This window comes from Loxodonta africana, chromosome 9 (genome assembly GCF_030014295.1).
Source record: "Loxodonta africana isolate mLoxAfr1 chromosome 9, mLoxAfr1.hap2, whole genome shotgun sequence".
Classification (NCBI taxonomy): Eukaryota; Metazoa; Chordata; class Mammalia; order Proboscidea; family Elephantidae; genus Loxodonta; species Loxodonta africana.
Genome location: NC_087350.1, coordinates 114228890 through 114243603, shown reverse-complemented (window position 1 = coordinate 114243603; position 14714 = coordinate 114228890). Strand labels below are relative to the sequence as shown.

The 14714-nt window shown below is 46.4% G+C and overlaps 1 protein-coding gene across 6 annotated transcripts in view; it reads right to left on the bottom strand.

Annotated features, from left to right (window-relative positions):
• DOCK8 (dedicator of cytokinesis 8) overlaps positions 1-14714 on the bottom strand; it is a 216811-nt gene that overhangs the window by 15877 nt on the left and 186220 nt on the right. For all 6 annotated transcript variants that reach the window (XM_064290563.1, XM_064290562.1, XM_064290567.1 and 3 more), the window contains 6 exons: positions 13648-13840; positions 11199-11342; positions 9098-9229; positions 8184-8318; positions 6246-6335; positions 2053-2289 (listed from right to left, as the gene is read on the bottom strand). In XM_064290563.1, coding sequence (XP_064146633.1) covers positions 2053-2289; positions 6246-6335; positions 8184-8318; positions 9098-9229; positions 11199-11342; positions 13648-13840 — 931 coding nt within the window. The remainder of the gene's footprint in view (positions 1-2052; positions 2290-6245; positions 6336-8183; positions 8319-9097; positions 9230-11198; positions 11343-13647; positions 13841-14714) is intronic.

Sequence of the window (14714 nt, the reverse complement as noted above, 5' to 3'; positions counted from 1 at the left end):
TTCTGTTGTTACATTTTTAGTAAGTACCTTGAAGCTCTCACTCTGCTTTACAGAAACCAAAACTGAAAATCAGAGACAATGCATCACGGGTGTAGTTTATACCAGACAGACAATGCTGAACTGTGACCAGGGAACCACAATCACAGAGAATGCTGTGGCCCTGTACAAAAAGAGTGACAAATAAATGTACATGTATGTGTTTTAGGAGTCCCTGGAGGTGCAAATGGTTAATATGCTCAGCTACTAACTGAAAATTGGAGGTTCAGGTTCACCCAGAGGTGCCTCGAAAGAAAGGCCTGGTGACCTACTTTTGAAAAATCAGTCACAGTTTGTCATGGATTGAATTGTGTCTCCCCAAAATATGTGTCAACTTGCCTAGGCCCTGACTCTCAGTATTGTGTGGTTGGCCTCCATTTTGTGATCTGATGTAATTATCCTACGTGTTATAAATCTTAACCTCTATGATGTTAATGAAGCAGGGTTAGAGGCAGTTATGTTAATGAGGCAGGACTCAAATCCACAGGATTAGATTGTATCTTGAGTCAATCTCTTTTGACATGTAAAAAAGAGAAGTGAGTGGAGAGGAGAAGGACCCCCTACCACCAAGAAAGAAGACCCTGGAGCGGAGTGAGTCCTTTGAACCCGGGGGCCCTGTGCTGAGAAACTCCTAGACCACGGGAAGATTGATAACAAGGATGTCCCCAAGAAATGACAGAGACAGAGAAAGCCTTCCCCTGGAGCTGGCGCCCTGAATTTGACTTCTAGCCTCTCCGACTGTGAGAGAATAAATTTCTCTCTGTTAAAGCCATCCACGTGTGATATTTCTATTATAACAGCACTAGTTGACTAAGACACAGCTCTGCTCTGATGCATATGGGAATGCTATGATTCGGAGCCCACTCAAGGGCAGCTGGTTGACTGGCATGTGTTTTAATGTAAAATAAAATGTTCGTGGTCTGTGTAATTCTGAGTGATCCTGTGGTTTGAGAGACCTTCTTAATCAGTCCTGTAACAGTAGCTGGGAAGTCCTCTACTGTACATAAAATCAGAGAAGCCACAGGGCCCCCTCCTGTCAACATACAGAAGAGGAAACTGAAGTGGCTTGTAGGGGGCCACAGGATGAGGTCACGAGTAAAAGCTGCCAGTCTCCTTGGCCATCTTGCATGGGGCCCCGCCTACGGTATACCAGTGTTCCTGGGGACCACTCACTTGCTGCTCTTGTCCCTGATAATTAACAACAATGCTTGAATCACCTGAACACTTCTAAATATATACAAATTTTATAGAGAAAATTTAAATATATAAAATCTATATAAGTTAATCATTAAATATATACCATTAAAAAAAAAAAACCTGCCTTTGAGTTGATTCCAACTCAGGGCAACCCCACATGTGTCACAGTAGAACTGTGCTCGATACGGTTTTTAATGGCCGATATTTTGGATGGAGATTGCCAGGCCTTTCTTCTGAGGTGCCTCTAGGTGGACTCAAATTTCTAACTTTTTGGTTAGCAGTTGAGTGTGTTAACCATTTGTACCATCCAGGGAGTCCAATTAAATATAGAAATATCTGATATTATGTATTGTAATTATGTATTTATATTAAGCATATGTGTTTAACATAAAAAATATTTAAATATACAATCATGCCATAGAATATGTAGCTGCCTAAATGAGATCCCAGGTCCCTGGGTAGCGCACACAGATTGCCCTTGGCTACTAGCTGAAAGGTTGGCAGTTCAAACTCACCCAACAGCACCATGGCTGTCTGCTTCTGTAAAGACTATGGCCTAGGAAGCTCTATGGGAAGTTCCACTCTGTCACATGGGGTCGCTATGAGTCAGAATCGACTCAACAGCAGAGGATTTTTAGTTTTAAATGGGACTCCTGGCAGCACAGAAATAAGAAAGTAACCACCATCACAACATTTCAATATTTCCACTCCAGGCCACCAGGAAGGAGCCCTCAGGTTTGCGGTCACCCTGGGGAGTCTCCCGGTCCACTCACTCAGCGGTGGCTCCAAGCTGGAGCCCGGTCCCCCTGGTGCCATTACCTCCTCCTTCTGGATAACTCTGATGCGGGTCTTGATGTAGGGGAAGGCGTGCATGGTGGTCAGGACAGTGTTGCGCTGGTACTGCTCCTGCAGATCCCCCCGGGGGCGCCCCTCCAGGGTGAAGGGCGTCGTGTACATGAACCTCCGCAGGTTGAAGCTCTTCTCGAAGTAGGTCACCCTGTCTTTCATCTCATACTCATCAAAGTAGGGCTCCACAAAGGTGATCTGGATGTAGGCCTGAGGGGGAAAGGGAGGGGACGGAGAAGGTGAGTTCTCCAGGCACAGCACACCATGATGCACCTGAGGGCGCACTGGGACAGGGTGCAGCACACCCCTGCCCTGCCAATGCCACAGAAGCTGAGGGCATCTGCGGGAATCCAGCCCTGCAGTCATATCTCCCTCCGCCACGAGGCAGGAGCGGAGACAGGTGCACAGGTCAAGTCAGGCTACCAGCCGCCCGTCTGCCAGAACTAACCCAGCCAACTGGACGTTTAGGCCGGCAAACTGCTTTTCTTCATTTTTTTAAGTTGTGGTAAACATAGTGTAACAGAACATTTGACATTTCAACAATCTTCCCGTGGGCCGTCCAGTGACATCATGTTCACCGTGTTGGTCAACCACCACTCTTATCTGTTCCCAGATTAAACCATTGCCCATAACAGAAGCCCAGTGTCCCCTGAGCAATGAGCCCCCCTTCCCCCCTCCCTCCCGCCCCTGGTGACCACTAATGAACTCTGGCCTCTACACACCGCTTGTTCTATGTATTTCATAGAAATGGGATCGTACACTGGCTGTCCTCTCGTGTCTTGGCACTCAGCATAGTGTTTTCAAGGTTTATCCATGTTGCAGCATGTACCAGGCCTCCATTTCTCTCTATGGCTGAGTAATATTCCATTGTGTGTGTGAACCATATTTCATTGATTCATTCATCTGTTGACGGGCATTTAGGCCGCTTCCACTTTTCAGCTATTGTGAAAAGTGCTGCAATGAACATGAGTGTACAAGTATCTGTTCACATGCCTGCTTTCAATTCTTTTGAAATTTCTAGACATGGAATTGCTAAATTCTATGGTAGTTCTACGTTTAAGTTTTTGAGAACTGCCAAACTGTTTTCCATAGCAGCTGTACCATCCTACAGTCCCACCAGCCATGGAGCAGGGTTCCCATTTCTCCACATCCTTGCCAACATCTGTTGCCTTCCATTTTTTTAATCATGCAGGCTGCTCTTCCATAGGGACAAACTCTCCTTTTGAGGACAACCAAGTCCGCGCTGTACACTCATTACAAGGGCTAAAGAAAATGGACGATACCAAGTGCTAGCAAGGGTGGAGCTGCTGGAGCATGCATCATTGGGGATGGGAATGCAAAATGGTACATCACGTTACAGAACAGGGTAAGGCAGTCCCTTTCACAGTTCAATATACACTAACCACACAACCCAGCAATTCCATTCCTACGTGCGTGTCCAAAAGAAATGAAAATTTAGGTTTCCACAGAAACCCAGACCCCAACGTTTATAGCAGCTTTATTCATAATTGACAAAACTAGAAACAACCCAAATGTCCCCCAAACGGAGGTACATCCCTACAATGTCGTACCGCTCAGCAATGAAAAAGAATGAGCTACTACACATGGGTGGACCTCAAATGCATTACGTTAAGTGAAAGACACCAGGCTCAAAAGGCTCCTGTACGATTCCATTTATAGAACCAAACAAAATGCCAAACCTGTTGCTGTCGAGTTGACTTCGACTCATAGTGACCCTATATGACAGAGTAGAACTGCCCCACGGGGTTTCCAGAGAGTGGCTGATGGATTCAAACTACCAATCTTTTGGTTAGCAGCTGAGTTCTTAACCACTGTGCCACCAGGGCTCCATTTATATGGCATTCTGGAAAGAGCAAACCTTCAGACAGAATACAGATCAGCTGTCAGGGGTTGAGGGGAGAGGGAGGGAATAGCCACAGAGGAACACAGGGAAACTTTTTGGGGCGATGGAGCTGTTCTACATCTTGATTGTGGTGGTGGTTACACGTGTTTGTTAAAAATCCTAGAACTAAGTACCAAAAAGAGTGAATTTTATTGTGTGTGAAGAAGGGTATTTATTAAATATAAGAAAAAGAAATCCAGTTGCCATTGAATCGATTCCAACTCATGGCAACCCCATATGTGTCAGAACAGAACTGTGTTCCACAGGGTTTTCAATGGTTGATGTCTTGGTAGCAGATCACCGGGCCTTTCTTCTGAGGTGCCTGTGGGTGGACTTGAAATTCCAACCTTTCATTTAACAGCTAAGCGCGTTAACTATTTTGCACCACCCATGGACTCCAAAAATATAATAAAAGCCCTCTTTATCCAAGATACAAAAATTGGTCTCTATTCACCTGGAGCAGCAGAAAAAGGAGACCCAGAAGTCGGAGAAGAAACTGGACTGGAGGTCTGACTGCCTTTATGAACTACTGCCTCCTTAGCCATGAGGCCAGGAGAACTGGATGGTGCACGGCTACCATTACTGAACGTTCTGATCATGAAATCAATACATGAATCCTGATCAAAAGGTAAAAAAACGTAGAACAGAATTTCAGAATCTCAGAGAATCCAGACTTACTGGATCTATTGAGACTGAAGGAGCTCCCGAATCTATCGCTCTGAGAAAATCTTCAAACCATGAACCAAAATTATCCCCTGAAGCCATCTTTTAGGAAAAGTTTAGCTAAACTAGTAAAGAATGTTCACCATGAACATTGCGTTCTTTTCAGAAATTATCTTTATGAAATTCAGTTGTCTGCAGTAACCCTTAGGCATAGATGAGAAGTTTAGGGGCAGGGAGTCCAGGCCAAGGTGGTAGAACAGGGTGGGTAGAGACAGCGAGAATGGCGTCCCAATGGGAAGAGCGTGGCCAATGTCACTGCACTGAACATGTAGAAACTGATGAATGCGCGTATGCTCTGCTGTGTGTATTTTCACCAAAAAGAAAAAGTCCTCTTTAAAACATAAAAAAGATTGGCCCAGGGCCATGGACTCAGGGATATCCAAGTTCTGAGGGCATGGGTGGGGTCACTGGCCTCAGTCCCAAAGTCATGAATCAGTGTAATGAAATGTGGTTGGAATTTGGGGTCCAGATCCTCATTCAAAGCTCTCACCACCTACCTTGGGCATTTTAAAAGAGGGGAAAAGGCCACCTGTTCTGGTGATGTCACAGCTGATCCTACGCAGCACGTGCTGGGCACCGAGCACCATGACGCATGGCAGAGCCTATCTTCCAAGGACCTCGGGCGTTTTGTCTAAAGCTGAGCTCCACTGTACAACAGTCACTGCTTTTCAAGCCTTGACTAGGGAATGCATCTAAAGTGAGCAAGTGCTCTGAAATGTGCAGAAAACAAACCCCTCCGTCTAGTGCAGTCCTCCCTGCTTGCATCACTTTCATCATATCTTGGGGGAGAGAACAGAGGGAGGAGCTTGGAGCCTGCATTTTACAAGCCCGCCAGAGGGGGACGGATCCTCCATCCTTCCCCTTATTATACCTTGCACTTGCATGGTTTCCAGCAGCGGAGAAAGCTCTTCCATGGCAGGTGGGCTGGGCAGTCAGGCATCACCCTGAAGCCCAAACCCTTTCCATCGTACCCCCAACATCACAGTGACACTTCACCTGGCTGGAAAGAACACCTGCAGCCTAAGAAAGGTGCTGCTGAACGCTCGCTATCTGGGAACAGCCTGCATCTCTACAGCACGCTTTCAACTGAGAGCGTAGAGGTTTGGTAGAAGGCATTGGAGGGCAGAGATGATTAAGGGTCTAGGTTTAGAGACAACAGACCTGAAGTTCGAGTACTGGCTCTACCACTTGCATGAGCTTGGAAAGTTGCTTGACCTGACAGATTTTCTCATTTGTAAAATGGGAACAAGGAAACCTACTTCAAAGAGATGCTGGTGGATGAAATGAAATGATCCATGCAGAGGGCCTACTGTAGGACTGGCCTCCCACCCGTTGCAAAACCGGTGGTGCCCCACATGAGTCCGGCCTTTGAGTATGGTTTCTTTAAGATCTAACCAAATAGTAGTTGAGCCCTAGACAAGAATGTCTGGCTGCATTTGAATGACTTGGAGAGCCCAGACAGAGCAGGTCATTTTATGTTTGGGGGTAGAATAAGGGGACTCAGAACCTGATGGTCATTTTGTGCAAACTGTTCCCATACCTTGTTAGGATCCAATTTAGCTTTGTCCACAGGTGTCGAGTCTTTGATCACTTCCACAAATCCTGCACCAAAACACTGCCCATAGAACCCCTGGGTAAGAGGAAGCAAGAGTTTATTAAAGTCATTGTAATATAATGCACCTCTTCGTCTTCTCAGAAGTAGAATCCATTTGGAATAAGTATAAGGTAGCATTTGCTCATTGATTACTGAAAGTGCCCCTGAGCTCCTGAGCAGAGTTCAGCATTTCCTGAGACAAAAATAAAGCTAGAAGGAAGTGTAGCACCGCCTCCTACAATACGTAGGCTTGAGCTCGACTTCAACGAAAGTCATCATATCTTCTAAAGCGGCTCTTTTGAGATGGCATTATTTACTTCTTGCCATTTGTACTGTGGGAACTTGGAGGTCACCAGATTTCCCGTAACATGGCAAACCACAGTGCACACGGAGACAAAGTAGATGCCTCTAGGCCTTAGTAAGGCGTCCTTGGGTGGTGCAAACAGTTAACGTACTCAGATGCTAAACAAAGTTTAAAGTTCAAGTCTGCCAGAGGTGCCTTGGAAGAAAGGCCTGGCGATCTACATCTAAAAAATCAGCTATTGAAAGCTCTATGCAGCACAGTTCTACGCTGACTCACGGGGTCACCATGAGTCGGAATTGACTGGACGGCAACCTTTTTTTGTGGTTGTTGTTGTTTTTTAGACTCAAGCTGTGGTCCAGGGTGGATGAGTGACTTGCCCAAAGTTGTTCAGCTCATGAGAAGGAGACCTAGGAACAGACCCCAACCACTTGTTTCTCTGTCTGATATTATTTCCCCTACTTAGGACTAACCAATTGCCGTCTCGTTGACTCCAGCTCGAGGCGATTGTGTGTGTGTCAGAGTAGACCTGTGCTCCATAGGGTTTTTGATGGCTGACTTTTCAGAAGTAGATCACCAGGCCTTTCATCTGAGGTGTCCCTGGGTGGACTTGAACCTTCAACCTTTCAGTTAGAAGCTGAATGCATTAACCGTTTACACCACCCAGGGACTTCTTTTTTCAGTCAAGTAAGGATAAAAGTCCTTTGTCTTATTTGGCATGGATGAATAGTGTCAAGAATAATTAAACAATAAATTTAAAAAGGATAAATTTAAAGCAGTAGCAAGAGAGCAGGGGGTATCAGCTCAGGGGACCCCAGTCATCCTGCCTGAGTGGGTTTTGTTTGGGGGGTACCCTTTGGCTTTCTTCCTGAGTTCTTAGAGCTTGGCTCTTTCAACTTCTGCCTCACTTCCTCTGACTCCCGTCCATGCTGTTTCTCTGTTTCCCCATCTTTTCCACCCTTTCCTCTAAGAACATGCTTCTCTATTCTGGGACATTAGGGATCTAATGTAAATGGCAGGTTGGAATTGGGGCCACCAGCCCGCGAAGAGGACACTGGCTCTGATTGTCCAAATAGCGGCCTCCTTGAACCAGCAGGACGAGAGCGCCACCCTACAGCCCCAGAGTGCGCTACTGTTGAGATCTCCTCTGTGTCAGAATTGGGGTCTATCCTGCAGTGACAACAAACCAACATTTGCTGAAGCCTTTTCTAGGGGTAACTCAGTAATTCGGCCTGATTCTAACCTTAAAGCTGCAAACATTATTACTAAAATCTGGACAGGGTTATAAGAAAGCACAAGACATGCATGGAATTTTGGATCGAGAGTCTGGAAAATAAATACTCCCAATATAAATCTACCAGTGTCGAAAAGCAGACCCAGGGATCTTAGGGGAAAGCTACCCAAATTGCTTTACCACGTGAGCCCAGCTAGTGCCTTCATACAGTAAACTCAGTGTGGAAAAAATTTCACGCAGGTCAGTGATGAACCCGTGACTTGTGTTTTGTAACACAACCTCTGATGACCCACTGTACCTTGTTTATTCTGAAACAGACATTGTCAAGCACACAGACCACTTTGCTTACCTCTAGCCTGTGGGAGATTTCAGGAAGCTTGGTAATTGCAGGCTCCTTGTACACAAATTCCTGGCCATTCAAATCCCCAAATTTGGATCCATAGAAACCAACTCGGAAGTAGGTTCCAAACATTCTCTTATGTCCCTGATGAACAAAATGAGAAATCTCCCCTTAGCTACGTAAGATCCATCGGGTTGCAAAGGGCAGGAGTCTTCTCTTGCTGTGTTACCAAGCATTTTATCCCTATGGTTAATATAAACAAGAATCATTCCTTTAAAGAGTATAATGATTATGGAATCAACTTTGGAAATAATAAGCAGAGAAATCCCACGAAAGGTTTCTAGGACTTCTTTTAAGTGAATTTAAAGTGATTCTCGCATTTCCTGGTCATAAGGTAATTCAGGCTTCTTTCTTTCATACACAGAATTCTGGCCCCCTGTCTACTCCCAGCCCTTCTCTGTTTGGTAGGTGAGAGCTACTGTAATGATGGTGTTGTTAATTGTTATCAAGTTGGCCCTCGACTCATGATGACCCCTGCGTAATGGAACTGCCCAGTCCTGTGCCATCTCTGTGATTGGCTGTGGATCAGACTGTTGTGCTCCACAGGGTTTTCACTGGCTAATTTACAGAAGTAGATCACCAGGCCTTTCTTCCTAGTCTGTCTTAATCTGAAAGCTCCACTGAAACCTGGGTAGCATCATAGCAACGTGTAAGCCTCCAATGACAGACAGGTGGTGGCTGTACACGAGGTGTGTTGGTCGGGAATCAAACCAGGGTCTCCGGCATGGAAGGCAAGAGCTCTGCCACTGAACAACCCCTGCCCACTTAACGTAATGATGTGCTGAAGGTACATCGCTTGCTAGAGAGGAAGGGGAGCGAGCATCTTCAGGTCACAGGAAGTGCTGGTAAAGATCTGCAGCTACCTTGTTTATGATGCTGTCAAAAGCCTTCTGCAGCTTGCTGTGAGTGGCGGTCAGCTTCCGGAAGTCTCGATGCGCTTCCAAGATGGGGATGACCAGCTTGTACACTTCATTAACCGTCTCGTACAAGCCCCCCTTGGAAAAAGAGGAAGAAGATCAACAGAATTCAATGCACTGGAAACATAAGAAGTGGACGCACAGTTCATTTTCCAAGCAGTGGACGCGAGAGCAGGTTTATTGCTGGCATCGCTGACTTTACAGGGCAGGTGTGATGTCAGAACCTACTCTTGTCTTGGGGTGGCCTTAGGTCAAGCTGAACAAGGCCGGAGCTAAATGGCTCCGTACCCTGCTGTCAGTAGGAGAAGGGTTTTCACGGAAAACAAAATATCACACGAGGTGAGGAGACTGGCAGCAGGGACTAAGGGCAATTCAGAAAAGAAGCCTTAGTGCGTGTACATTTCACCAGGGAGCCTCCTGCATCTGGGTGCTTAGCATTTGCCTGGAAGGAGTTAGAAGAATCCCAAGGAGTTCATTTTCTTGAATTTCAGGCAAAACAAGAGTATATCAGACTTTCTCTGACTCCTGAAAAGAAAAGTAGGAAAAAAGAGAAAGAGAGAGGATAGCTAAAACAATAAATAAAATACACAGAGGTTATAGGGAAGAAACTGAGAAATGAAAAGTGAAAAGAAAGAATAATATAAGGATGAAAATGACCTTGGATCAGCTAAGTTTAGTAAAGTATTAAATATTGTTGTCACTGTTAGGTGCCGTTGAGTTGATTCCAACTTGTAGCAACCCCACGTGACAGAGCACAACTGCCCCACAGGATTTTCTAGGCTGTCATCTTTATAGGAACAGATATCCAGGTCTTTCTCCCACAGAGCCTCTGGGTGGGTTTGAACCACTGACCTTTCAGTTAGCAGCTGGGTGTTTAACCACTACGCCATCAGGGCTCTGTATTAAATATTAACTTGGCTTAAAATTTAGGGGAATGGGGATTATTAAAATGAAAAAGGGCAAGAGACTCTTTCTCTCCTGCCCTGAACCTCAGTGACTTAGCTCTCTAAGTTTTCTCACATCAGGAGTGTTAAGGCCCAGTGCTGGGCTATTCAGTTGAGGGTCTCAGTGGTTGCCCACATGTCTCTGAGCTGGTCCTGAGTTGCAATAATTCTGAGATAGACACTGTCTAGTTACGTCTTCCCTCTAATCCCAGGGGCTCCTTTCCAAGTTTTTTCGCCATGAGACAGAAAAGGAGAGAGTGCGAACACGTCTTGTCATTTATTGTGTAACCCTGAGCACGTCACTTCATCTCTCTGTGGCTTCCTTTCCACCCTTATTACATGGAAATCATACAGTAAAATTATTGCCCAGTGACAAGCGTGCAGTGAGAACCAGAACGTTACAGGGATGAAGGCTCTGTGCCTCCCTCAGGGAGCTGACGCAATTTGCATACATCACCCACTTCCCAGCCCAGCCAAGCCCTCCACGCCCAGCCTGGCAGGTTGTCGTCATGAAGTGTGGCTGACCAGGTGGTGAAGACCACAGAAACCGGAGCTCAGCCTGAATGCGTGAGGTCACACTCTGGGTGGGTGCTTCATGCACTGTTAAGGATTGCGTTAAGTCCCCCCAAAATATGTGTTGAAATCCTAACCCCTGAGACCTCAGCTGCTAATCAAAACGTCAGCAGTTCGAATCCACCAGCCACTCCTTGGAAACCCTGTGGGGCACTTCTACTGTGTCCTACAGGGTTGCTATGAGTCGCAATCGACTCAACGGCAATGAGTTTTTTTACAGGTACCTGTAAATATGACCCTATTTGGAAATACGGGTTTTATTTTGCTATGTTAATGAAGTCATACCAGGATAGTGTGAGTCCTAAGCCTCATCACTCCTGAGTTATAAAAAGCAGAACAGATGCAAACACACTCGGGGGAAGACAGACATGAAGGAACACCAAAGAACTCCGGAGGAAGGACCCTCCCCTAAAGCCGATGTCCTGAATGGACATCCAGCTTCCAGAACTGTGAGACCATACAGTTCTGGTTCTTCAAAGCCACCCGCTTTGGCGTGATGGAGGCCCCAGGAGACCAAGGCGGGCACTGACCGTGCTGAAGAGCTCAGCGGCCTGCTCCAGGAGGCCTACCAGGCCGCTCTCGGTGAAGTACCGGCCTGAGCACACGCCGTCTTCGTCGGGAGACAGGGTGTCGTCAGATACTGCAGACTCCTCCAGCACATTGGATGAGATGTTCTGAAAGGGACCAGAGGAGAACCAGGCTACAGAGTGGCTCCGACAGGAAGTCAAACAGAAGGGCCAGGGACACTCAAAACCCTCGCCGGCCTGTGGTTATGCAAGGTCTGTGATGCCACCCAGAAGAGATTCTGGTGGCTACACTTTCTGACAGGACACACTGAGCAACTGAGCAACCGACGACCATAACTCCGTTTTCTTTTCTAGAAACTGTACTTTCCCTGTTGTTGTTGCAGCTGCTGGTGAGTCGGCCCCCAACTCATGGTGACCCCACGCACAATGGGGTCGCGCATTGTGGCCCATAGGCCTTTCACTGGCTGATTTTCAGATGTAGATTGCCAGGCCTTTCCTTCTAGTCTATCTTCATTCGAAAGTTCCACGGAAACCTGTTCAGCATCATAGCTACATGTAAGCCTCCACTGATAGACAGGTAGGTGGTGGCTGCGCATCAGGTGCATTGGCTGGGAATCGAACCTGGGCCTCCCGCATGGAAGGTGAGCATCCTACCACTGAGCCACCACTGCCCCCCATTCTTTCCCTAGGACCCTTAGTACACTTACCACCATGTAGCATCAGTTGATTTGGTTGAACTACCTGAAGGGACATATAGTTGGGGTCATGGTTTTTCAAAAGCAAAGACTGATTCACAGTTAACTGAGATGCCTTGTTTCAGCAGCTGAGGGAACCTCGACTTCTGGTGGTGGGGGGGGGGTTGTTCTGAAATAGGCTGCTGCTACGACTTGCCTTTCAGATGAACAGCCACAGAACTATATGACAACCACGAAGGAGAATATCTACTTTATGGATGTTTTTATGGTGATATAGCATTTACTGACGTTTTACCCAAAATATTCTATTCTTTTCTACACAATACACCTTTATGTAAACTACAGAGTTCAGAATCTCTGGCTGGGAGTCCAGTGCCCAGAACAGGACTGGGGGAGGCAAGTGACGCACCCATGGTACAAAATTTAAGGAGGCAATCTCTCTCAGGATAGCACCAGTGCCAACCCTGCACTTGGTCACCTGAGAGGGAGTACCTCCTAGAAGCTTCACTTGCCTCCCCCAGTCCTGGCCCCGGCAGTGACTCTCCATACGTTTGACAGCTCAAGAGTCATATTCTTTGACCTGGCTCACAGCTATGGAAGAAATGCAGGTGGATCAGGGGAGGAAGAGGAAGACCCCATATACAACAGAAGGAAACCCTGCCCGGTCCTGTGCCATCCTCACAATCCTTGTTATACTTGGGCCCATTGTTGCAGCCACTGTGTCAATCCCCAATGTTTGGCAAATACTTTTACAGTTGTCAGTCTACTGTGCCAACCACAAGTCTTTGAGACCAAGAAAGACTTTAAATGACCTTAAGCAATCGCTTTATCTCTCAGTTTCTTCATCTGTGGGAGAGTCGTACTAATATGTTCCCTATCTGTTTCACAGGCTTTGGGGAAGGTCAAGTGAAATCACACATGCAAAGGTGTCTGGGAGTTTCCAAAGTGCCTATCAACTCCATTATGAGTATACACAGTAAATCCTATTAGGACAGCATTATTAGTTATCATAATAGTCATAGCATGTAATAATATTATAAGGAGCAATAATACCACATTACGGTAGAGCATTATAATTATTTGGAGTCCCTGGGTGGTACAAACAGCTAATGCACTTGGCTGCTACCTGCAAGGCTGGAGGTTCGAGTCCATCCAGAGGTGCCTCAAAAGAAAGACCTGATGATCTACTTCTGAAGAACCAGTCGCCGAAAACCCTACGGAGCACAGTCCTACTCTGACACACGTGGGGTTGTCAGGAGTCAGAGTTGACTTGATAGCAATTTATTATTATTATTATAATGGAGCCCTAGTGGTACAGTGGTTAAGAGCTTGGCTGCTAACCAAAAGGTAGGCAGTTCGAATCCACTAGCTGCTCCTTGGAAACCTCATGAGGCAGTCCCACTCTGCCCTATAGGGTTGCTTGAGTCAGAACCGACCTGTCCGCAATAGGTTTATTATTATTATAGCAAACAATAATTAAAAAAAAGAAAAAAAACACCAAAAAGAAGATGGCAAAGGGATTCATATTATAGACACTCGGGGCTAGATTTTTTTGTCGGAGGGATGTCCTGTGCACTGTAGGGTGTTCAGCAGCATCCCTGGCCTCTACCCACTAGATGCCAATAGCAGCCTCTCCCCACCCCTAGTTGTGACAACCAAAAAGGTCTCCAGACACAGCCAACTGCCCCCTGGGGGCAGCAAAATTACCTCCGCTTGAGAACTCCTGCTCCAAATTACCAGGGGACCTGGCTCCTCACCTGAAAGCTGACACTGCCCACGGGTAGGTAGCTGTGGTCCTCCAGCATGCTCAGGTACTCGGCCACCAGTGCGGCCGCGTGCACCAGGCACATGGCCGCCTCCGTGTAGCACTTCCTCTTGGTGTGCTTTTCTGCCATGTTCTGGAGCCAGGTCAGCCGCAGGTCAGGAGACGTCTGGTAGCTCTTGGCGATTCTGAAGACAGAGTGAGGAAGGCTTTCAAGAAAAACTGGCCTGTGACACTGTTCTTCTAGGGGGTGTGGTCACTTTTTCCCATGAGTTTCCCCCGAACTCCCCAGGATTTTTGCTACATATATAGAAAATGAGAGAAAAGGCAAACATTTATCAATCCAACTGTTTTCATGCCGTGTCTAGGGTGTGCTAGAGCCTATGAAATAGCTTTTAGTAAAAACCTTATAGGAGCCCTGGTAGTGCAATGGTTAAGCACTTGGATGCCAATCGAAAGGGTGGCAGTTCGAACCCCCTAGCCACTCTGCAGGAGAAGACCTGGTGATCTGCTCCCATAAAGATTACAGCCTAGAAAACTGTATAGGGCTGTTTTACTCTGTCGCATGGGGTCACTTTGAGTCGAAATCGACTGGACGGCACAAAATAACACCAACAACAAAAACTTTATGGGAAAAAAAGACCTGCTAGGATGATGCAGATTTGAATGGATCTTTAGCAATCTTCTTCCTTTTTTTCCCTTTCTCTCAAAATAATAACAGAAGACAAAACTATTTCCCTTCTTACGAGGTGTATCAGAATAGTTTTGTCTTTGAACCAGGACTGCAAAGCTAGGTTTTAAACTCCAGAGTCAAACACGATTCCTAAACTATACAGGCACATTTGAAAAAATGATTGGAAAAAAGCCATCCAGGAGATAATTTGCATAACAATTGATCACTTTTCTCTTTCATTCTGTGGTGAATAGAAGATAAGCCAGTTGCCATGGAGCCAACCCCAACTTATGGCGACCCCATGTGTGTCAGAGTAGAACTGTGCTCCACAGGGTTTTCGATGGCTGTATTTTTAGAAGATCACCAGGCCTTTCTTCCAAGGTACCTCT